The sequence below is a fragment of the Aulonocara sp. 'chitande type north' Nkhata Bay genome, linkage group LG20 (assembly GCF_057382095.1).
Source record: "Aulonocara sp. 'chitande type north' Nkhata Bay isolate Kocher_YH1m ecotype deep benthic linkage group LG20, A_spYH_male_GT1.1, whole genome shotgun sequence".
In the NCBI taxonomy this organism is placed as follows: domain Eukaryota; kingdom Metazoa; phylum Chordata; class Actinopteri; order Cichliformes; family Cichlidae; genus Aulonocara; species Aulonocara sp. 'chitande type north' Nkhata Bay.
This window is the reverse complement of record NC_141363.1, coordinates 7,915,358-7,937,325: the sequence shown is the minus strand read 5'-3', so window position 1 is coordinate 7,937,325 and position 21,968 is coordinate 7,915,358. Positions and strand designations below refer to the sequence as shown.

The 21,968-nt window shown below is 40.1% G+C and overlaps 7 protein-coding genes across 7 annotated transcripts; 3 read left to right on the top strand and 4 right to left on the bottom strand.

Moving 5' to 3' along the window:
* Positions 1 to 229: 229 nt before the first annotated feature.
* LOC147305114 (uncharacterized) lies at positions 230 to 1,138 on the bottom strand. The gene is made up of 2 exons (XM_086279022.1): positions 944 to 1,138; positions 230 to 823 (listed from the first exon to the last, which is right to left on the bottom strand). The coding sequence occupies exons 1-2, from the start codon at positions 1,118 to 1,120 to the stop codon at positions 230 to 232; spliced, it is 771 nt and encodes a 256-aa protein (XP_086135148.1). The 5' UTR covers positions 1,121 to 1,138.
* A 3,077-nt stretch (positions 1,139 to 4,215) lies between these two features.
* On the top strand, positions 4,216 to 5,879 carry LOC147305113 (uncharacterized). Its single transcript, XM_086277621.1, has one exon. It carries the CDS (start codon positions 4,293 to 4,295, stop codon positions 5,877 to 5,879), a length of 1,587 nt encoding a protein of 528 aa, XP_086133747.1. The 5' UTR covers positions 4,216 to 4,292.
* A 2,523-nt stretch (positions 5,880 to 8,402) lies between these two features.
* On the bottom strand, positions 8,403 to 9,311 carry LOC147305112 (uncharacterized). The gene is made up of 2 exons (XM_086279039.1): positions 9,117 to 9,311; positions 8,403 to 8,996 (listed from the first exon to the last, which is right to left on the bottom strand). Exons 1-2 carry the CDS (start codon positions 9,291 to 9,293, stop codon positions 8,403 to 8,405), a joined length of 771 nt encoding a protein of 256 aa, XP_086135165.1. The 5' UTR covers positions 9,294 to 9,311.
* A 1,253-nt stretch (positions 9,312 to 10,564) lies between these two features.
* LOC147305111 (uncharacterized) lies at positions 10,565 to 12,319 on the top strand. The gene has a single exon (XM_086277620.1). The coding sequence runs from the start codon at positions 10,642 to 10,644 to the stop codon at positions 12,226 to 12,228; it is 1,587 nt and encodes a 528-aa protein (XP_086133746.1). The 5' UTR covers positions 10,565 to 10,641; the 3' UTR covers positions 12,229 to 12,319.
* Positions 12,320 to 14,315: 1,996 nt separating this feature from the next.
* LOC147305110 (uncharacterized) lies at positions 14,316 to 15,224 on the bottom strand. Its single transcript, XM_086279023.1, has 2 exons — positions 15,030 to 15,224; positions 14,316 to 14,909 (listed from the first exon to the last, which is right to left on the bottom strand). The coding sequence occupies exons 1-2, from the start codon at positions 15,204 to 15,206 to the stop codon at positions 14,316 to 14,318; spliced, it is 771 nt and encodes a 256-aa protein (XP_086135149.1). The 5' UTR covers positions 15,207 to 15,224.
* Positions 15,225 to 16,477: 1,253 nt separating this feature from the next.
* LOC147305109 (uncharacterized) lies at positions 16,478 to 18,917 on the top strand. Its single transcript, XM_086277652.1, has one exon. It carries the CDS (start codon positions 16,555 to 16,557, stop codon positions 18,829 to 18,831), a length of 2,277 nt encoding a protein of 758 aa, XP_086133778.1. The 5' UTR covers positions 16,478 to 16,554; the 3' UTR covers positions 18,832 to 18,917.
* A 1,453-nt stretch (positions 18,918 to 20,370) lies between these two features.
* Positions 20,371 to 21,279, bottom strand: LOC147305108 (uncharacterized). Its single transcript, XM_086279024.1, has 2 exons — positions 21,085 to 21,279; positions 20,371 to 20,964 (listed from the first exon to the last, which is right to left on the bottom strand). The coding sequence occupies exons 1-2, from the start codon at positions 21,259 to 21,261 to the stop codon at positions 20,371 to 20,373; spliced, it is 771 nt and encodes a 256-aa protein (XP_086135150.1). The 5' UTR covers positions 21,262 to 21,279.
* Between the last annotated feature and the right edge of the window lie 689 nt (positions 21,280 to 21,968).

Below are 21,968 nucleotides of genomic sequence, written 5' to 3'. Positions count from 1 at the left end.
CCTTTAACAAACTGATGAAACCAGCTGTAACACAGGACTTGTTGTTTTGTTTTTTTAATGCAGACCAGCAAATGCGTTCTAGGAAGAAAGAGTCAGCTGATTCATTTGCTACAATATAAGAGGTATTAGCAGTTCACCCTCCTTCTTAGCGTATGGCACAGTTTTTAAAAGTAGAGGCAGAGTTTCTGTTTAATGCTGTGCAAGCTCTGCCACACTCAGCTGTTATCCATCAGTGTTTAGCAGCCCGACTGGGCTTTTTAACAGTCTTCACTTTTACAGAGTTTTTGTATAGTAGCAGTCTCTCTGTGGGGTGAGGTGGCAAGCGGTTCCTTTTTGCTTTCACAATGCACGCAGCCATCGGACTGAAACGGTCAAAACCTCCAGATGTGGCGGGCACCGCCAGCAGCTTCTTGGCGAGGCCTTGGAGCTTCGGGAATCGAGAAGCACATTTCCAGTACTGAAGAGTAGAGTTGCTTTCCCACAGCGGTTCAGACAGGTACACGTCGAACTCTGACATCTTTAGAGTCTTTGCAGGAGGCTGAAGGAAGTTGAAGATGGACTTCCTCTTGAGGTCGTTTTCACTGATTTCAGGACAGTTGTTGTCTGAGCTGCCAGCACAAGTGTCCATCACGCCATCTGTCTGGCTTTCTTCTTTCACATCGTGCTCCAGCCCACTGCCTGTCTGATCTTTCTCTGCCTCAACAGTAGGAAAAGTTGAGGCTTCCATGTTTTCTAATGTGGACTCAACAATGCTGCGAGCCTCAGATTTTGACGGAGGTGTTAGGAAATCATTCTGTTCATCCTGGTTGTCATCAGAAAACGGCTGCAAAAAAAATGGTTGTTTTAAATGTACACACATTTTTTTCCTATATCTACTCAACACGCATATTCAATTAAATATAAATCTACAGAAGTCCGCTATGCTTCTGGCCTAATTTGGTACCTGCAGTTTGATCCTAGGATCCAGCACAGCAGCTAGTATCATGTCCTTCTGGTGAATCACTGGCTGGAAGTGTGTGTAGAGGCCTGTGCGCAAGGCCTTGCAGAAGTGGGTGTAGTTGGTGACACAATTCTCCAAGGTTTTATCAAGTCCAATGAGGGACGGTATGATGAGAGACATAGTCACACCATTTCCCTGCAGGACCTACGATAGATAAGACACAAACATGGCATCCACAGTGAAGACATCGTGGACAGCGGAGAATCTCCCGGTGGTGGAGCAGACTGGGACAGAGTTCCACTGATGAAAAAGAGAGTCACGATGGATATTATAAAAATTAAATAAAAAAAGATTCAGACCAAAAGATTTGTGATCTACACAATCCAAGCTGATCAACGATAAGCTCAGTATTTTCATTTAATATATTTTTCATCTGCTTGAATGTTTCCTGCTTCACACAGTGCTCAACCTGCTAGATTTTTGTTTGTTATTCATTTATTTTAAATGTCTAATCTTATCTTTGAATCAAACATTCATACATATATACACTGTGTTCATTATAATAACATACATATATACTGTCAGACACCACTCTGACATTCCATTCATGCTCAGCTGAATATTAAAATGGACAAATATGTGTCATCTCTGCATACGCTATGATCATTATAGAATGACATGAAATATTAAAACTGAGCTTAATCTTCAACATAAGCAGTAGTCATATAAATTCATATACTCTTAAGCACAAATGGTGAAAGTTTTTCTGCAGAATAAGTAGCCTATTAGTTGTATCTGTATTGCGGTGTTCTGATAGTATGGCTTCTTATACTGAAGAAATGGATCTAAATAAATAACTAAATAAATCCTCCAGCACTCGTTATTGTCACCTATTGCTAATGTTTTGACGCTGCCAACCTCTCATACGCTGTAAGAATTTAATTCAACTGTTTATCACAGAAAAAGTGTGACTTGTAGGCAGTGTTGGGACTAACGCGTTATTAAGTAACGCGTTACAGTAACTACGTTATTATTGTGGTAACGAGCACGGTAACTAGTTATTATGCCAAAATCAGGAACGCGTTACTCGTTACTGGGATTTAGATAGGGTCGTTACTCGTTACTTCGTGTGGTGGCATCGCGGAGTTAGATTCAGTAACATTAGCAAGTGGTGGAGGCAGCAGGTGGATGAAGGAAAAGGGACGCAGAAGGAAAAGAGACCCGAGGCGGCCGCCGGTCCAAGTGTGAACTGAACTTCAGGTAAGAAGTTATGACCTGCAGTCTCTCTGGGTCAGATATAAACCAAGCTTAGGTGGAGTTTATTTTCGTTATTCTGACTTTTTCCGTACTGCGTGCTAGCTAGCATGACGGAGTTTCTATACAGCTGGGTGGTGCTATGAAGTTAATGATGTTGAACCTTATTTTGTTCATAAGTTATTAGAGTTGCCAACCGTCCCGTCTGGTATTCAGAGAAAATATTACGCGTTTCTTATTGAGGTGAAAAGGAACAGTTTGTCCCGTAATTCAGCTACAATGAAAAAGGCACAAAGCTGGAGTTATTCTGTGTCTTTACGCTGCACAGCTGCCTCTTCTTCTCTCATTCCCTCCCCCTCCCTCTCCCGTTTCTACTTCAATCATGAAAACTGATCAATGATCAGCTGATCGGCTCTCTTGTTTGTTTATCGCCCACTTTGCGCCGAAAGAGGAAACCAGCGGATGTCGCGCTAAACAACAGCAGCACGTTTAAGCTTGATCAGCTATTGTTAGAATTTATTTAATATTAATTTCTAGTATCAGCTGATGTTTGCTGGAGCCACAGCTGTAAAAAAAAGCTGCTGGTCATGATATGGTTTGGTTATCTGGTGAGAGGGAAACATGAAGATGAAACCAGGAGATGTCCTTACTGGATCATCAGAGCTGAGCAGGTGATGGAGAAACAGGTTTACCTTTTAGATGACATGAATGAGTTGAAGGGAAGTTATGAACTGTTTCTGAGAGACAAATAACCCCAGGATCCTTTTTTAGGTAGCTGACAGCTGGTAACTGTGCAGGTGCGGATCTAGCAAAGTGTGGCCAAGGGGGCATGTAGGGCATTAACAGGGAATGGGGGGCACAAAGAAATACTTTTCTTTCTTATTCTCATTTAAAATGTCTAGCTTTTAAAAAATAATTATCTGAATCTTACAACAAACGATTGATAGATTGATGCATATATACCATCAAAACAGTGTACATCACTGTCACAACAGTGTTTGTTTTCATTCAAAGGCTTTATGATTTTTCCTATAATGGTGGGCCAGTTTCTAGTCAAAATGCCCGGGCCAATTTTCTTTCCCAGTCCAGCCCTGTATGCAGCTCATCTGCAGTCTGGTGTTACCTACATCTTCCTATTCAGAAGGCAGAATTTCTGAGTTCTGAGTACAATCGAAAGCACCACGACTGCAGTTTTTGTGTTGGATGTAAAAGGCGCACATGACTCTGTGACGTAGGCTAGAATCATGGCAGCAGTCAATGACGGTCCAGGCGTGGGATTTCTCTCGTGGAAATATGCACGTTATCATATCCTTTCTATTGGTAGGTGGCACAGTGCACTTGTGGCAAGTAAGCAAGCTAGAAGACTGGCAAAGTTATGGAAGAAACACATTAACAAGAGAATTCTGAGTAAAACCAAAGTTACTTTCCCTAGTAACTAGTTACTTTGAAAGTAACGAGTAACTTGAAGTAACTGAGTTACTTTTGAGAGAAGTAACTAGTAATGTAACTAAGTTACTATTTTAAAGTAACTTACCCAACACTGCTTGTAGGACACGTAACACTAGCGGGCATAATGTTAGCTTAATAGTCAGCTCAACAGCTGTTGTTAGCTCCGGACAAGTGACTACAACAGTAGCGATGAGCCCCGATGAACGGATCCGGGGGCGGATGGGCTCGTACATAAATGGATCGATCGGGGCGGGATACGGTGGGAAACGACAGATACCTTAAACTTGAAGACAGCCCAAGTAGAAGGATCGCTAAAGTCTGCTAAAAAAAGAAATCGCAATGCAAGTTGAACAAACTTGCAAAGACACAATATCAAATTTAACCCATTCTGGTACAAAATGACATCATAATAGACTGTCCTTTGAATGTCACGACGTTCGGCGATAACGTCACTTGAACTCCTTTGAAGACAGTTCTGGGGGCGGAGTCAGATCCTATAAATATCCCTCGAACATACCTTGAACCCATAGATCGCTATAGTTCTGAACTAACAGTTTCCACTTGCGAACACTTTGTCTCATTGAGTAGATCATTTTTCAAACACAGAATAACACGTCGTATAAACTAAACTAAATACATTCATTTCAAAATGAGCTCCCTAAGCTACTTTGATATGCAGATGCTCAGAAATGAGATAGAAAATTACAAACAAGCTAAAAAACTTCAGCTTGAGGAAATCCAAGAAAAGAATTGTAGGATTTCAAGTCTTGAGGCATCTTTGAAAGAAGAGCAGGGACTGGTTGCAAAGATGAAAGAGGAGTCCAAAGAAATGCAGATGCTCAGAAATGAGATAGAAAAGTACAAACAAGCTGAAAAGCTTCAGTTGGAGGAAATCGATGAAAAGAATTGTAAGATTTCAAGTCTTGAGGCATCTTTGAAAGAAGAGCAGGAACTGGTTGCGAAGATGAAAGAGGAAACCAAATCCCAGCTAAGGTCCGCAGAGTCACAGAATGTAGATCTCACAAACAAATATGAGGCAAAAATTCGGGCTCTTCATAAGGCAATCAAACACCTTGAAAATAAGTGTGCCACTGAAAAAACGATGCGGGACAAGAAAGAAAAGGAGGTGGAATCTCTGGTTGTCCTTAAAATCAAACATGAGCAGGAAAGACAAGAACTCAAGATGAAGCTAAGCAAGACGACTGAGGAAAAAAATGAAACACTTAAAGAACTGCAGAAACAAAATGAGCAGCTTCAGACTGAGATTCAGAACAATGAGAAGTACATTCATTGTAATGACTTCCTTGAAAGAAGGATAGACGAGCTTCTTACACTACCTGGGGAGGTGTACTGCCGTCAACAGAAAGTTAAAAGTGTGGAAGAAGAAAAAGAGAAACTACAGGCTGAACTTAAAAAGTGTCAAAGACAAAATGAGGAGTATAAAGCGGGAAAGCGCTGGGCAATAGATGAGAAAAACCAACTGACAAAGAAAAATGATGAACTGAAAGTACGTCAAAGGGAGAAGGAATGTAACAACATAACGTTGAGGAAAGAGTTAAAAGCTAAAGTCCTGGAATCTGAAAGTCAGATAAAGGAGCTGGCAAGGCAACGTTTTACTATCGACCGTCTGGAAAACTGCCTTGAGGATAAAACTAAGCAAATAATTATATTTGAAAATGAGACGCAGGAACCTGGGAAGAAAATTTCATCCCAAAAAAATAACATAGCCCGTCTGAAAACTGCTCAACAGCTGAAGGGACTTTATGACACACTCGGCCACACTGTGCAAGTCGAGAAAAAAGCCTCCCCAGAGCAGCAAAGAAAGGATGGGGATGAACAAATAGCCCGGAAAAAGGTGAGATTTGACCTGAGTAATGTGGAATACTTTCCATCCAAAGGCGACAATGAGCTGAAAGAACAACAGAAAGAAATTAGAGACCTTAAGGGTAAAAAGGGTAACAAGCTTACCACATATGACAGTAAGCTAAAAGCAGTGCGTGGCCTGCTACCTCCTATTTCCACTAGGGCCCGGTCTAAAACTGTAGACAACTCAAAGAAGCAGTCTGAGTCTAGGAGCTCACTCAACCTCAAGTCCACTGTTACTCCCAAGGCAGAAGAAGAAATGTTTCATCCCCATTCACCTGAACTTACTTCCCAGTCAACTCTACGTAGAGTATACAATCCTGCTACAAAAATACTCAAGCGCCGGCTTTCAGCCAAACCCAACCACATCTAAAAAATCCTCCTACCAGTTCTCACACTGACTCCAAAGAAATAATCAGCTTTTAAGCTGGTTAAAAAATATCTATTTCTTTGTTTCCAAAGTCAAAATAAATCACAAAGAGACAATATCAGAAAAAAATTTAATACCCGCCCATCCTGAGGGTATATTACATCCGTAACCCAGGAGAGGCTGTATTTGCTATAACATCATAAATGTAAGACAATAAGGACATCTCTGCATGTGTGAGGAAGTGACATGCATTTCATCTATGTCGCTTCATCACCCCCAACCGGTCGAGGTAGATGGCCGCCCCTCACTGAGCCTGGTTCTACTGAAGGTTTCTTCCTATTAAAAGGGAGTTTTTCCTTCCCACTGTCGCCAAGTGCTTGCTCATAGGGGATCTTCGGATTGTTGGGTTTTCTCTGCATTATTGTAGGGATGTTAACTTGCAATATTATATAATATTGCAAGTTAACATCCCTACAATCTCTGCGTTATTGTAGGGATGTTACCCTAAAGTTTTAAAATTGGCACAAATAAAATTGATGTGAACTGAATTTTTCTTTTGATGTGTACAAGTGGTTGTATTTGAGTACTTTTGATCTGCTTTTATTCACTACTACGCACACACTGGCTTCAAAAATACAAAGTGATGGCAGTCCCCATGAAAAGGGAATTTTGGCTTCATTTTTGTACAGTGGCAGGAAGTGGAGTGAGGTTATTAAAATAGGCTGTTCTCAGCTATTTTTAAAGCTACATTTTAGTTAGTTTTTAGTTAGCGAACCTTTAGTTACTGTGGCCAAATACATATTTCATTTTTTAAAGTAAACACATTCTCAGTCACTCGCAGTCAGACATTGAGCAAAAGCACATGTTCGGTAGCTAATCCTTGTATTTACCCTGACTAACAAAATATCTCTGCTGAAGTCACTGAGATGGTTTATATGAGAAACAGAAATGTTACTGGCCTGATCAGTCACTAGGCAATGTTGCCGTTACTGTACCTTTAGGAGTTACACAGTCAGAGCAACATGCTGGACTCTTCTTTAGCTCCTCTGCAGAGCCCATTATTAAATATGTGCAAACAGCAGCATGTTTCTGGCTCCCTCCACACATGGTCAAGGTCAGGTTTATTGATCGAGCACATTTCCAACAGCCCATGCTGCACAACTTGCTTTACAAACTAGAATGCAACTAAAACAAGTAAAATGCACTACAATGACGCAATAAAATATAAATGAATAATAACACTAAAATAAAATAGAATGCATTTAAATTACTTATTGGCAGCTGATTTGACGCAGTTTCAACTGAAGATGAATCAATGAGAGGATTAAAAAAAAAATGTTCTCACAGTTTTCTTCAGTCGCAAACTGTCTTTAATATCAGACATATTCCAATATTCCAGTTTCTAGCAGATATCTCAGTTTCTTGATAACACAGCTGATACATACTCCAATGTTTAATGCAAGCAAAAACTTTTTGAATGCTTCTCAGAGGAGATCACAGCACTCATAACACTGGTTTTAATTTTCAACACATTATCGGTCTTTACCGCAGTAAAATCAGGTAGCTGTCATTCAATGCCAACATCAGCCTACCTGACAAAGCCAAACTAAATGAAGCTTTTCCATCAACTTCCATCAGACATTATAGTTTATCCAAGCAAAATGTTTTCTTTTTAAAAATCTATGGTTTTGAGGAAAACAACAGCATCTATGAAAGTACATGAATTATTGATTAGGCTATTTGAAAATGGTGAAAGACAAGTCTGATAAAAAGCTGAAAAGATGCTGACACTGTTGTGTTTCACGTTAGAATGAATGAAACAAAACTGTAATGCCTGAAAGAAATGTACAGTGGATTTCTCATTTGACTATAAAATATAAATGACTTTTGGGGTGGAGGGACTGAATAGCCAAATTCAATATAAAGATCTATTGTTCCATCACGTTTGGCAGCAAATATCTCATTTATCAGTGCATAGTGGAAATAAATAAGCATTCAACCTCTGATTTGACATTTTATTACTGTCTTAACAAAAGTTGCAGTCAGAAAACATGAAATTCTGCAAAAGAACGATACAAGCTGAACTCATTTTGGTTTGAAGTGAATCAGATGCCATTCATTCACCGACTCCATTTCTAATTTGCCATTTCCCAATCCAGTAGAGAGCTCTGACTTGAATCATGTGTGGAAGGGACAAAGTACAACTCTGAGCAGCACCGTACAGCACGCAGAGACAGTGTGCATCTCTATCGCTGCTGCAGGTATGAAGCTGTGAGGATCATTGACCAGAATGCGTCCTTTTAACAAACTGATGAAACCAGCTGTAACACAGGACTTGTTGTTTTGTTTTTTTAATGCAGACCAGCAAATGCGTTCTAGGAAGAAAGAGTCAGCTGATTCATTTGCTACAATATAAGAGGTATTAGCAGTTCACCCTCCTTCTTAGCGTATGGCACAGTTTTTAAAAGTAGAGGCAGAGTTTCTGTTTAATGCTGTGAAACCTCTGCCACACTCAGCTGTTATCCATCAGTGTTTAGCAGCCCGACTGGGCTTTTTAACAGTCTTCACTTTTACAGAGTTTTTGTATAGTAGCAGTCTCTCTGTGGGGTGAGGTGGCAAGCGGTTCCTTTTTGCTTTCACAATGCACGCAGCCATCGGACTGAAACGGTCAAAACCTCCAGATGTGGCGGGCACCGCCAGCAGCTTCTTGGCGAGGCCTTGGAGCTTCGGGAATCGAGAAGCACATTTCCAGTACTGAAGAGCAGAGTTGCTTTCCCACAGCGGTTCAGACAGGTACACGTCGAACTCTGACATCTTTAGAGTCTTTGCAGGAGGCTGAAGGAAGTTGAAGATGGACTTCCTCTTGAGGTCGTTTTCACTGATTTCAGGACAGTTGTTGTCTGAGCTGCCAGCACAAGTGTCCATCACGCCATCTGTCTGGCTTTCTTCTTTCACATCGTGCTCCAGCCCACTGCCTGTCTGATCTTTCTCTGCCTCAACAGTAGGAAATGTTGAGGCTTCCATGTTTTCTAATGTGGACTCAACAATGCTGCGAGCCTCAGATTTTGACGGAGGTGTTAGGAAATCATTCTGTTCATCCTGGTTGTCATCAGAAAACGGCTGCAAAAAAAATGGTTGTTTTAAATGTACACACATTTTTTTCCTATATCTACTCAACACGCATATTCAATTAAATATAAATCTACAGAAGTCCGCTATGCTTCTGGCCTAATTTGGTACCTGCAGTTTGATCCTAGGATCCAGCACAGCAGCTAGTATCATGTCCTTCTGGTGAATCACTGGCTGGAAGTGTGTGTAGAGGCCTGTGCGCAGGGCCTTGCAGAAGTGGGTGTAGTTGGTGACACAATTCTCCAAGGTTTTATCAAGTCCAATGAGGGACGGTATGATGAGAGACATAGTCACACCATTTCCCTGCAGGACCTACGATAGATAAGACACAAACATGGCATCCACAGTGAAGACATCGTGGACAGCGGAGAATCTCCCGGTGGTGGAGCAGACTGGGACATAGTTCCACTGATGAAAAAGAGAGTCACGATGGATATTATAAGAATTAAATAAAAAAAGATTCAGACCAAAAGATTTGTGATCTACACAATCCAAGCTGATCAACGATAAGCTCAGTATTTTCATTTAATATATTTTTCATCTGCTTGAATGTTTCCTGCTTCACACAGTGCTCAACCTGCTAGATTTTTGTTTGTTATTCATTTATTTTAAATGTCTAATCTTATCTTTGAATCAAACATTCATACATATATACACTGTGTTCATTATAATAACATACATATATACTGTCAGACACCACTCTGACATTCCATTCATGCTCAGCTGAATATTAAAATGGACAAATATGTGTCATCTCTGCATACGCTATGATCATTATAGAATGACATGAAATATTAAAACTGAGCTTAATCTTCAACATAAGCAGTAGTCATATAAATTCATATACTCTTAAGCACAAATGGTGAAAGTTTTTCTGCAGAATAAGTAGCCTATTAGTTGTATCTGTATTGCGGTGTTCTGATAGTATGGCTTCTTATACTGAAGAAATGGATCTAAATAAATAACTAAATAAATCCTCCAGCACTCGTTATTGTCACCTATTGCTAATGTTTTGACGCTGCCAACCTCTCATACGCTGTAAGAATTTAATTCAACTGTTTATCACAGAAAAAGTGTGACTTGTAGGACACGTAACACTAGCGGGCATAATGTTAGCTTAATAGTCAGCTCAACAGCTGTTGTTAGCTCCGGACAAGTGACTACAACAGTAGCGATGAGCCCCGATGAACGGATCCGGGGGCGGATGGGCTCGTACATAAATGGATCGATCGGGGCGGGATACGGTGGGAAACGACAGATACCTTAAACTTGAAGACAGCCCAAGTAGAAGGATCGCTAAAGTCTGCTAAAAAAAGAAATCGCAATGCAAGTTGAACAAACTTGCAAAGACACAATATCAAATTGAACCCATTCTGGTACAAAATGACATCATAATAGACTGTCCTTTGAATGTCACGACGTTCGGCGATAACGTCACTTGAACTCCTTTGAAGACAGTTCTGGGGGCGGAGTCAGATCCTATAAATATCCCTCGAGTACATACCTTGAACCCATAGATCGCTATAGTTCTGAACTAACAGTTTCCACTTGCGAACACTTTGTCTCATTGAGTAGATCATTTTTCAAACACAGAATAACACGTCGTATAAACTAAACTAAATACATTCATTTCAAAATGAGCTCCCTAAGCTACTTTGATATGCAGATGCTCAGAAATGAGATAGAAAATTACAAACAAGCTAAAAAACTTCAGCTTGAGGAAATCCAAGAAAAGAATTGTAGGATTTCAAGTCTTGAGGCATCTTTGAAAGAAGAGCAGGGACTGGTTGCAAAGATGAAAGAGGAGTCCAAAGAAATGCAGGTGCTCAGAAATGAGATAGAAAAGTACAAACAAGCTGAAAAGCTTCAGTTGGAGGAAATCGATGAAAAGAATTCTAAGATTTCAAGTCTTGAGGCATCTTTGAAAGAAGAGCAGGAACTGGTTGCGAAGATGACAGAGGAAACCAAATCCCAGCTAAGGTCCGCAGAGTCACAGAATGTAGATCTCACAAACAAATATGAGGCAAAAATTCGGGCTCTTCATAAGGCAATCAAACACCTTGAAAATAAGTGTGCCACTGAAAAAACGATGCGGGACAAGAAAGAAAAGGAGGTGGAATCTCTGGTTGTCCTTAAAATCAAACATGAGCAGGAAAAACAAGAACTCAAGATGAAGCTAAGCAAGACGACTGAGGAAAAAAATGAAACACTTAAAGAACTGCAGAAACAAAATGAGCAGCTTCAGACTGAGATTCAGAACAATGAGAAGTACATTCATCGTAATGACTTCCTTGAAAGAAGGATAGACGAGCTTCTTACACTACCTGGGGAGGTGTACTGCCGTCAACAGAAAGTTAAAAGTGTGGAAGAAGAAAAAGAGAAACTACAGGCTGAACTTAAAAAGTGTCAAAGACAAAATGAGGAGTATAAAGCGGGAAAGCGCTGGGCAATAGACGAGAAAAACCAACTGACAAAGAAAAATGATGAACTGAAAGTACGTCAAAGGGAGAAGGAATGTAACAACATAACGTTGAGGAAAGAGTTAAAAGCTAAAGTCCTGGAATCTGAAAGTCAGATAAAGGAGCTGGCAAGGCAACGTTTTACTATCGACCGTCTGGAAAACTGCCTTGAGGATAAAACTAAGCAAATAATTATATTTGAAAATGAGACGCAGGAACCTGGGAAGAAAATTTCATCCCAAAAAAATAACATAGCCCGTCTGAAAACTGCTCAACAGCTGAAGGGACTTTATGACACACTCGGCCACACTGTGCAAGTCGAGAAAAAAGCCTCCCCAGAGCAGCAAAGAAAGGATGGGGATGAACAAATAGCCCGGAAAAAGGTGAGATTTGACCTGAGTAATGTGGAATACTTTCCATCCAAAGGCGACAATGAGCTGAAAGAACAACAGAAAGAAATTAGAGACCTTAAGGGTAAAATGGGTAACAAGCTTACCACATATGACAGTAAGCTAAAAGCAGTGCATGGCCTGCTACCTCCTATTTCCACTAGGGCCCGGTCTAAAACTGTAGACAACTCAAAGAAGCAGTCTGAGTCTAGGAGCTCACTCAACCTCAAGTCCACTGTTACTCCCAAGGCAGAAGAAGAAATGTTTCATCCCCATTCACCTGAACTTACTTCCCAGTCAACTCTACGTAGAGTATACAATCCTGCTACAAAAATACTCAAGCGCCGGCTTTCAGCCAAACCCAACCACATCTAAAAAATCCTCCTACCAGTTCCCTACAATCTCTGCGTTATTGTAGGGATGTTACCTTGCAATATTATATTATATAATATAATAAAGGTTTAAAATTGGCACAAATAAAATTGATGTGAACTGAATTTTTCTTTTGATGTGTACAAGTGGTTGTATTTGAGTACTTTTGATCTGCTTTTATTCACTACTGGCTTCAAAAATACAAAGTGATGGCAGTCCCCATGAAAAGGGAATTTTGGCTTCATTTTTGTACAGTGGCAGGAAGTGGAGTGAGGTTATTAAAATAGGCTGTTCTCAGCTATTTTTAAAGCTACATTTTAGTTAGTTTTTAGTTAGCGAACCTTTAGTTACTGTGGCCAAATACATATTTCATTTTTTAAAGTAAACACATTCTCAGTCACTCGCAGTCAGACATTGAGCAAAAGCACATGTTCGGTAGCTAATCCTTGTATTTACCCTGACTAACAAAATATCTCTGCTGAAGTCACTGAGATGGTTTATATGAGAAACAGAAATGTTACTGGCCTGATCAGTCACTAGGCAATGTTGCCGTTACTGTACCTTTAGGAGTTACACAGTCAGAGCAACATGCTGGACTCTTCTTTAGCTCCTCTGCAGAGCCCATTATTAAATATGTGCAAACAGCAGCATGTTTCTGGCTCCCTCCACACATGGTCAAGGTCAGGTTTATTGATCGAGCACATTTCCAACAGCCCATGCTGCACAACTTGCTTTACAAACTAGAATGCAACTAAAACAAGTAAAATGCACTACAATGACGCAATAAAATATAAATGAATAATAACACTAAAATAAAATAGAATGCATTTAAATTACTTATTGGCAGCTGATTTGACGCAGTTTCAAATGAAGATGAATCAATGAGAGGATTAAAAAAAATGTTCTCACAGTTTTCTTCAGTCGCAAACTGTCTTTAATATCAGACATATTCCAATATTCCAGTTTCTAGCAGATATCTCAGTTTCTTGATAACACAGCTGATACATACTCCAATGTTTAATGCAAGCAAAAACTTTTTGAATGCTTCTCAGAGGAGATCACAGCACTCATAACACTGGTTTTAATTTTCAACACATTATCGGTCTTTACCGCAGTAAAATCAGGTAGCTGTCATTTAATGCCAACATCAGCCTACCTGACAAAGCCAAACTAAATGAAGCTTTTCCATCAACTTCCATCAGACATTATAGTTTATCCAAGCAAAATGTTTTCTTTTTAAAAATCTATGGTTTTGAGGAAAACAACAGCATCTATGAAAGTACATGAATTATTGATTAGGCTATTTGAAAATGGTGAAAGACAAGTCTGATAAAAAGCTGAAAAGATGCTGACACTGTTGTATTTCACGTTAGAATGAATGAAACAAAACTGTAATGCCTGAAAGAAATGTACAGTGGATTTCTCATTTGACTATAAAATATAAATGACTTTTGGGGTGGAGGGACTGAATAGCCAAATTCAATATAAAGATCTACTGTTCCATCACGTTTGGCAGCAAATATCTCATTTATCAGTGCATAGTGGAAATAAATAAGCATTCAACCTCTGATTTGACATTTTATTACTGTCTTAACAAAAGTTGCAGTCAGAAAACATGAAATTCTGCAAAAGAACGATACAAGCTGAACTCATTTTGGTTTGAAGTGAATCAGATGCCATTCATTCACCGACTCCATTTCTAATTTGCCATTTCCCAATCCAGTAGAGAGCTCTGACTTGAATCATGTGTGGAAGGGACAAAGTACAACTCTGAGCAGCACCGTACAGCACGCAGAGACAGTGTGCATCTCTATCGCTGCTGCAGGTATGAAGCTGTGAGGATCATTGACCAGAATGCGTCCTTTTAACAAACTGATGAAACCAGCTGTAACACAGGACTTGTTGTTTTGTTTTTTTAATGCAGACCAGCAAATGCGTTCTAGGAAGAAAGAGTCAGCTGATTCATTTGCTACAATATAAGAGGTATTAGCAGTTCACCCTCCTTCTTAGCGTATGGCACAGTTTTTAAAAGTAGAGGCAGAGTTTCTGTTTAATGCTGTGAAACCTCTGCCACACTCAGCTGTTATCCATCAGTGTTTAGCAGCCCGACTGGGCTTTTTAACAGTCTTCACTTTTACAGAGTTTTTGTATAGTAGCAGTCTCTCTGTAGTGTGAGGTGGCAAGCGGTTCCTTTTTGCTTTCACAATGCACGCAGCCATCGGACTGAAACGGTCAAAACCTCCAGATGTGGCGGGCACCGCCAGCAGCTTCTTGGCGAGGCCTTGGAGCTTCGGGAATCGAGAAGCACATTTCCAGTACTGAAGAGTAGAGTTGCTTTCCCACAGCGGTTCAGACAGGTACACGTCGAACTCTGACATCTTTAGAGTCTTTGCAGGCAGCTGAAGGAAGTTGAAGATGGACTTCCTCTTGAGGTCGTTTTCACTGATTTCAGGACAGTTGTTGTCTGAGCTGCCAGCACAAGTGTCCATCACGCCATCTGTCTGGCTTTCTTCTTTCACATCGTGCTCCAGCCCACTGCCTGTCTGATCTTTCTCTGCCTCAACAGTAGGAAATGTTGAGGCTTCCATGTTTTCTAATGTGGACTCAACAATGCTGCGAGCCTCAGATTTTGACGGAGGTGTTAGGAAATCATTCTGTTCATCCTGGTTGTCATCAGAAAACGGCTGCAAAAAAAATGGTTGTTTTAAATGTACACACATTTTTTTCCTATATCTACTCAACACGCATATTCAATTAAATATAAATCTACAGAAGTCCGCTATGCTTCTGGCCTAATTTGGTACCTGCAGTTTGATCCTAGGATCCAGCACAGCAGCTAGTATCATGTCCTTCTGGTGAATCACTGGCTGGAAGTGTGTGTAGAGGCCTGTGCGCAGGGCCTTGCAGAAGTGGGTGTAGTTGGTGACACAATTCTCCAAGGTTTTATCAAGTCCAATGAGGGACGGTATGATGAGAGACATAGTCACACCATTTCCCTGCAGGACCTACGATAGATAAGACACAAACATGGCATCCACAGTGAAGACATCGTGGACAGCGGAGAATCTCCCGGTGGTGGAGCAGACTGGGACAGAGTTCCACTGATGAAAAAGAGAGTCACGATGGATATTATAAGAATTAAATAAAAAAAGATTCAGACCAAAAGATTTGTGATCTACACAATCCAAGCTGATCAACGATAAGCTCAGTATTTTCATTTAATATATTTTTCATCTGCTTGAATGTTTCCTGCTTCACACAGTGCTCAACCTGCTAGATTTTTGTTTGTTATTCATTTATTTTAAATGTCTAATCTTATCTTTGAATCAAACATTCATACATATATACACTGTGTTCATTATAATAACATACATATATACTGTCAGACACCACTCTGACATTCCATTCATGCTCAGCTGAATATTAAAATGGACAAATATGTGTCATCTCTGCATACGCTATGATCATTATAGAATGACATGAAATATTAAAACTGAGCTTAATCTTCAACATAAGCAGTAGTCATATAAATTCATATACTCTTAAGCACAAATGGTGAAAGTTTTTCTGCAGAATAAGTAGCCTATTAGTTGTATCTGTATTGCGGTGTTCTGATAGTATGGCTTCTTATACTGAAGAAATGGATCTAAATAAATAACTAAATAAATCCTCCAGCACTCGTTATTGTCACCTATTGCTAATGTTTTGACGCTGCCAACCTCTCATACGCTGTAAGAATTTAATTCAACTGTTTATCACAGAAAAAGTGTGACTTGTAGGACACGTAACACTAGCGGGCATAATGTTAGCTTAATAGTCAGCTCAACAGCTGTTGTTAGCTCCGGACAAGTGACTACAACAGTAGCGATGAGCCCCGATGAACGGATCCGGGGGCGGATGGGCTCGTACATAAATGGATCGATCGGGGCGGGATACGGTGGGAAACGACAGATACCTTAAACTTGAAGACAGCCCAAGTAGAAGGATCGCTAAAGTCTGCTAAAAAAAGAAATCGCAATGCAAGTTGAACACACTTGCAAAGACACAATATCAAATTTAACCCATTCTGGTACAAAATGACATCATAATAGACTGTCCTTTGAATGTCACGACGTTCGGCGATAACGTCACTTGAACTCCTTTGAAGACAGTTCTGGGGGCGGAGTCAGAGCCTATAAATATCCCTCGAGTACATACCTTGAACCCATAGATCGCTATAGTTCTGAACTAACAGTTTCCACTTGCGAACACTTTGTCTCATTGAGTAGATCATTTTTCAAACACAGAATAACACGTCGTATAAACTAAACTAAATACATTCATTTCAAAATGAGCTCCCTAAGCTACTTTGATATGCAGATGCTCAGAAATGAGATAGAAAATTACAAACAAGCTGAAAAACTTCAGCTTGAGGAAATCCAAGAAAAGAATTGTAGGATTTCAAGTCTTGAGGCATCTTTGAAAGAAGAGCAGGGACTGGTTGCAAAGATGAAAGAGGAGTCCAAAGAAATGCAGGTGCTCAGAAATGAGATAGAAAAGTACAAACAAGCTGAAAAGCTTCAGTTGGAGGAAATCGATGAAAAGAATTGTAAGATTTCAAGTCTTGAGGCATCTTTGAAAGAAGAGCAGGAACTGGTTGCGAAGATGAAAGAGGAGTCCAAAGAAATGCAGGTGCTCAGATATGAGATAGAAAATTACAAACAAGCTGAAAAACTTCAGCTTGAGGAAATCGATGAAAAGAATTGTAAGATTTCAAGTCTTGAGGCATCTTTGAAAGAAGAACAGGAACTGGTTGCGAAGATGACAGAGGAATCCAAAGATGAAAAGATGGAAAAAATGGAAAATGTTTTGCTGGAAACCAAATCCCAGCTAAGGTCCGCAGAGTCACAGAATGTAGATCTCACAAACAAATATGAGGCAAAAATTCGGGCTCTTCATAAGGCAATCAAACACCTTGAAAATAAGTGTGCCACTGAAAAAACGATGCGGGACAAGAAAGAAAAGGAGGTGGAATCTCTGGTTGTCCTTAAAATCAAAAATGAGCAGGAAAAACAAGAACTCAAGATGAAGCTAAGCAAGACGACTGAGGAAAAAAATGAAACACTTAAAGAACTGCAGAAACAAAATGAGCAGCTTCAGACTGAGATTCAGAACAATGAGAAGTACATTCATCGTAATGACTTCCTTGAAAGAAGGATAGACGAGCTTCTTACACTACCTGGGGAGGTGTACTGCCGTCAACAGAAAGTTAAAAGTGTGGAAGAAGAAAAAGAGAAACTACAGGCTGAACTTAAAAAGTGTCAAAGACAAAATGAGGAGTATAAAGCGGGAAAGCGCTGGGCAATAGATGAGAAAAACCAACTGACAAAGAAAAATGATGAACTGAAAGTACGTCTTAGGGAGAAGGAATGTAACAACATAACGTTGAGGAAAGAGTTAAAAGCTAAAGTCCTGGAATCTGAAAGTCAGATAAAGGAGCTGGCAAGGCAACGTTTTACTATCGACCGTCTGGAAAACTGCCTTGAGGATAAAACTAAGCAAATAATTATATTTGAAAATGAGACGCAGGAACCTGGGAAGAAAATTTCATCCCAAGAAAATAACATAGCCCGTCTGAAAACTGCTCTTAGCAAAGCAGAAAACGATCTGGAACTGGAGATAAAGAGACGTGAAAATCTTAGGTCTGATAAAGTGCTCCTTTCTGAGACAAAGTTCTGCATTGAGAACGAACTCTATACAGCTAGAGACACTATAAAGACACTTCAGAATAAAATCAAAGAAAAGGCTCAAGAACTCCAAGAGACAAACGTAGACCTTGCCAATGCTAAGACCAGCTATAATGCTGTAAAGACTGAGCTGGACATTATCAAACTGCAGCAGGCAGAACAAAAGAAAGAACACGAGAAACAGCTTAGCTCTGCAAATGACAACCTCTTCACAGTGAAGTCAAAGTTGACGCAAACTGTGGAGGACAAAGAAGAGGTTGAGAAAGCTCTGACAAAGTCCAAACACACAGTATTTAAGCTTGAGCAAGTAATAGAAGAACTGGAAACTGACATTGGCATTCAACGACAAAAGAATGCAGTACAGAAAAAAGAAAATGACGATCTGCTGCAACAGCTGAAGGGACTTTATGACACGCTCGGCCGCACTGTGCAAGTCGAGAAAAAAGCCTCCCCAGAGCAGCAAAGAAAGGATGGGGATGAACAAATAGCCCGGAAAAAGGTGAGATTTGACCTGAGTAATGTGGAATACTTTCCATCCAAAGGCGACAATGAGCTGAAAGAACAACAGAAAGAAATTAGAGACCTTAAGGGTAAAAAGGGTAACAAGCTTACCACATATGACAGTAAGCTAAAAGCAGTGCATGGCCTGCTACCTCCTATTTCCACTAGGGCCTGGTCTAAAACTGTAGACAACTCAAAGAAGCAGTCTGAGTCTAGGAGCTCACTCAACCTCAAGTCCACTGTTACTCCCAAGGCAGAAGAAGAAATGTTTCATCCCCATTCACCTGAACTTACTTCCCAGTCAACTCTACGTAGAGTATACAATCCTGGTGCAAAACTACTCAAGCGCCGGCCTTCAGCCAAACCCAACCACATCTAAAAAATCCTCCTACCAGTTCTCACACTGACCCCAAAGAAATAATCAGCTTTTAAGCTGGTTAAAAAATATCTATTTCTTTGTTTCCAAAGTCAAAATAAATCACAAAGAGACAATATCAGAAAATAATTTAATACCCGCCCATCCTGAGGGTATATTACATCCGTAACCCAGGAGAGGCTGTATTTGCTATAACATCATAAATGTAAGACAATAAGGACATCTCTGCATGTGTGAGGAAGTGACATGCATTTCATCTATGTCGCTTCATCACCCCCAACCGGTCGAGGTAGATGGCCGCCCCTCACTGAGCCTGGTTCTACTGAAGGTTTCTTCCTATTAAAAGGGAGTTTTTCCTTCCCACTGTCGCCAAGTGCTTGCTCATAGGGGATCTTCGGATTGTTGGGTTTTCTCTGCATTATTGTAGGGATGTTAACTTGCAATATTATATAATATTGCAAGTTAACATCCCTACAATCTCTGCGTTATTGTAGGGATGTTACCCTAAAGTTTTAAAATTGGCACAAATAAAATTGATGTGAACTGAATTTTTCTTTTGATGTGTACAAGTGGTTGTATTTGAGTACTTTTGATCTGCTTTTATTCACTACTACGCACACACTGGCTTCAAAAATACAAAGTGATGGCAGTCCCCATGAAAAGGGAATTTTGGCTTCATTTTTGTACAGTGGCAGGAAGTGGAGTGAGGTTATTAAAATAGGCTGTTCTCAGCTATTTTTAAAGCTACATTTTAGTTAGTTTTTAGTTAGCGAACCTTTAGTTACTGTGGCCAAATACATATTTCATTTTTTAAAGTAAACACATTCTCAGTCACTCGCAGTCAGACATTGAGCAAAAGCACATGTTCGGTAGCTAATCCTTGTATTTACCCTGACTAACAAAATATCTCTGCTGAAGTCACTGAGATGGTTTATATGAGAAACAGAAATCAGAATCAGAATCAGAATCAGAATACTTTATTGATCCCTGGGGGAAATTATTTTTTGTTACAGTGCTCCATTTTAAACCAACATTAAGACAAGACAGACAATACGCTGACTAAGAATAGTACAATATATACATATATATACATACATACATACATAAGTCACTTATAAATAAATATTTGGAAAAGAAACATGTGTAGTTGTAGCTGGCCTGATCAGTCACTAGGCAATGTTGCCGTTACTGTACCTTTAGGAGTTACACAGTCAGAGCAACATGCTGGACTCTTCTTTAGCTCCTCTGCAGAGCCCATTATTAAATGGGCTCTGTGAGGATGAAGCTGTGAGGATCATTGACCAGAATGCGTCCCTTTAACAAACTGATGAAACCAGCTGTAACACAGGACTTGTTGTTTTGTTTTTTTAATGCAGACCAGCAAATGCGTTCTAGGAAGAAAGAGTCAGCTGATTCATTTGCTACAATATAAGAGGTATTAGCAGTTCACCCTCCTTCTTAGCGTATGGCACAGTTTTTAAAAGTAGAGGCAGAGTTTCTGTTTAATGCTGTGAAACCTCTGCCACACTCAGCTGTTATCCATCAGTGTTTAGCAGCCCGACTGGGCTTTTTAACAGTCTTCACTTTTACAGAGTTTTTGTATAGTAGCAGTCTCTCTGTGGGGTGAGGTGGCAAGCGGTTCCTTTTTGCTTTCACAATGCACGCAGCCATTGGACTGAAACGGTCAAAACCTCCAGATGTGGCGGGCACCGCCAGCAGCTTCTTGGCGAGGCCTTGGAGCTTCGGGAATCGAGAAGCACATTTCCAGTACTGAAGAGTAGAGTTGCTTTCCCACAGCGGTTCAGACAGGTACACGTCGAACTCTGACATCTTTAGAGTCTTTGCAGGAGGCTGAAGGAAGTTGAAGATGGACTTCCTCTTGAGGTCGTTTTCACTGATTTCAGGACAGTTGTTGTCTGAGCTGCCAGCACAAGTGTCCATCACGCCATCTGTCTGGCTTTCTTCTTTCACATCGTGCTCCAGCCCACTGCCTGTCTGATCTTTCTCTGCCTCAACAGTAGGAAATGTTGAGGCTTCCATGTTTTCTAATGTGGACTCAACAATGCTGCGAGCCTCAGATTTTGACGGAGGTGTTAGGAAATCATTCTGTTCATCCTGGTTGTCATCAGAAAACGGCTGCAAAAAAAATGGTTGTTTTAAATGTACACACATTTTTTTCCTATATCTACTCAACACGCATATTCAATTAAATATAAATCTACAGAAGTCCGCTATGCTTCTGGCCTAATTTGGTACCTGCAGTTTGATCCTAGGATCCAGCACAGCAGCTAGTATCATGTCCTTCTGGTGAATCACTGGCTGGAAGTGTGTGTAGAGGCCTGTGCGCAGGGCCTTGCAGAAGTGGGTGTAGTTGGTGACACAATTCTCCAAGGTTTTATCAAGTCCAATGAGGGACGGTATGATGAGAGACATAGTCACACCATTTCCCTGCAGGACCTACGATAGATAAGACACAAACATGGCATCCACAGTGAAGACATCGTGGACAGCGGAGAATCTCCCGGTGGTGGAGCAGACTGGGACAGAGTTCCACTGATGAAAAAGAGAGTCACGATGGATATTATAAGAATTAAATAAAAAAAGATTCAGACCAAAAGATTTGTGATCTACACAATCCAAGCTGATCAACGATAAGCTCAGTATTTTCATTTAATATATTTTTCATCTGCTTGAATGTTTCCTGCTTCACACAGTGCTCAACCTGCTAGATTTTTGTTTGTTATTCATTTATTTTAAATGTCTAATCTTATCTTTGAATCAAACATTCATACATATATACACTGTGTTCATTATAATAACATACATATATACTGTCAGACACCACTCTGACATTCCATTCATGCTCAGCTGAATATTAAAATGGACAAATATGTGTCATCTCTGCATACGCTATGATCATTATAGAATGACATGAAATATTAAAACTGAGCTTAATCTTCAACATAAGCAGTAGTCATATAAATTCATATACTCTTAAGCACAAATGGTGAAAGTTTTTCTGCAGAATAAGTAGCCTATTAGTTGTATCTGTATTGCGGTGTTCTGATAGTATGGCTTCTTATACTGAAGAAATGGATCTAAATAAATAACTAAATAAATCCTCCAGCACTCGTTATTGT

Excerpts from the sequence above, each read along its gene's own strand:
- LOC147305114 (XM_086279022.1), bottom strand. The coding sequence starts at position 1,120 with ATGTCTCTCATCATACCGTCCCTCATTGGACTTGATAAAACCTTGGAG. Across the intron at positions 824-943 it reads ATCCTAGGATCAAACTGCAG|CCGTTTTCTGATGACAACCA; the intron begins GTACCAAATTAG and ends TTTTTTTTGCAG.
- LOC147305113 (XM_086277621.1), top strand. The coding sequence starts at position 4,293 with ATGAGCTCCCTAAGCTACTTTGATATGCAGATGCTCAGAAATGAGATA.
- LOC147305112 (XM_086279039.1), bottom strand. The coding sequence starts at position 9,293 with ATGTCTCTCATCATACCGTCCCTCATTGGACTTGATAAAACCTTGGAG. Across the intron at positions 8,997-9,116 it reads ATCCTAGGATCAAACTGCAG|CCGTTTTCTGATGACAACCA; the intron begins GTACCAAATTAG and ends TTTTTTTTGCAG.
- LOC147305111 (XM_086277620.1), top strand. The coding sequence starts at position 10,642 with ATGAGCTCCCTAAGCTACTTTGATATGCAGATGCTCAGAAATGAGATA.
- LOC147305110 (XM_086279023.1), bottom strand. The coding sequence starts at position 15,206 with ATGTCTCTCATCATACCGTCCCTCATTGGACTTGATAAAACCTTGGAG. Across the intron at positions 14,910-15,029 it reads ATCCTAGGATCAAACTGCAG|CCGTTTTCTGATGACAACCA; the intron begins GTACCAAATTAG and ends TTTTTTTTGCAG.
- LOC147305109 (XM_086277652.1), top strand. The coding sequence starts at position 16,555 with ATGAGCTCCCTAAGCTACTTTGATATGCAGATGCTCAGAAATGAGATA.
- LOC147305108 (XM_086279024.1), bottom strand. The coding sequence starts at position 21,261 with ATGTCTCTCATCATACCGTCCCTCATTGGACTTGATAAAACCTTGGAG. Across the intron at positions 20,965-21,084 it reads ATCCTAGGATCAAACTGCAG|CCGTTTTCTGATGACAACCA; the intron begins GTACCAAATTAG and ends TTTTTTTTGCAG.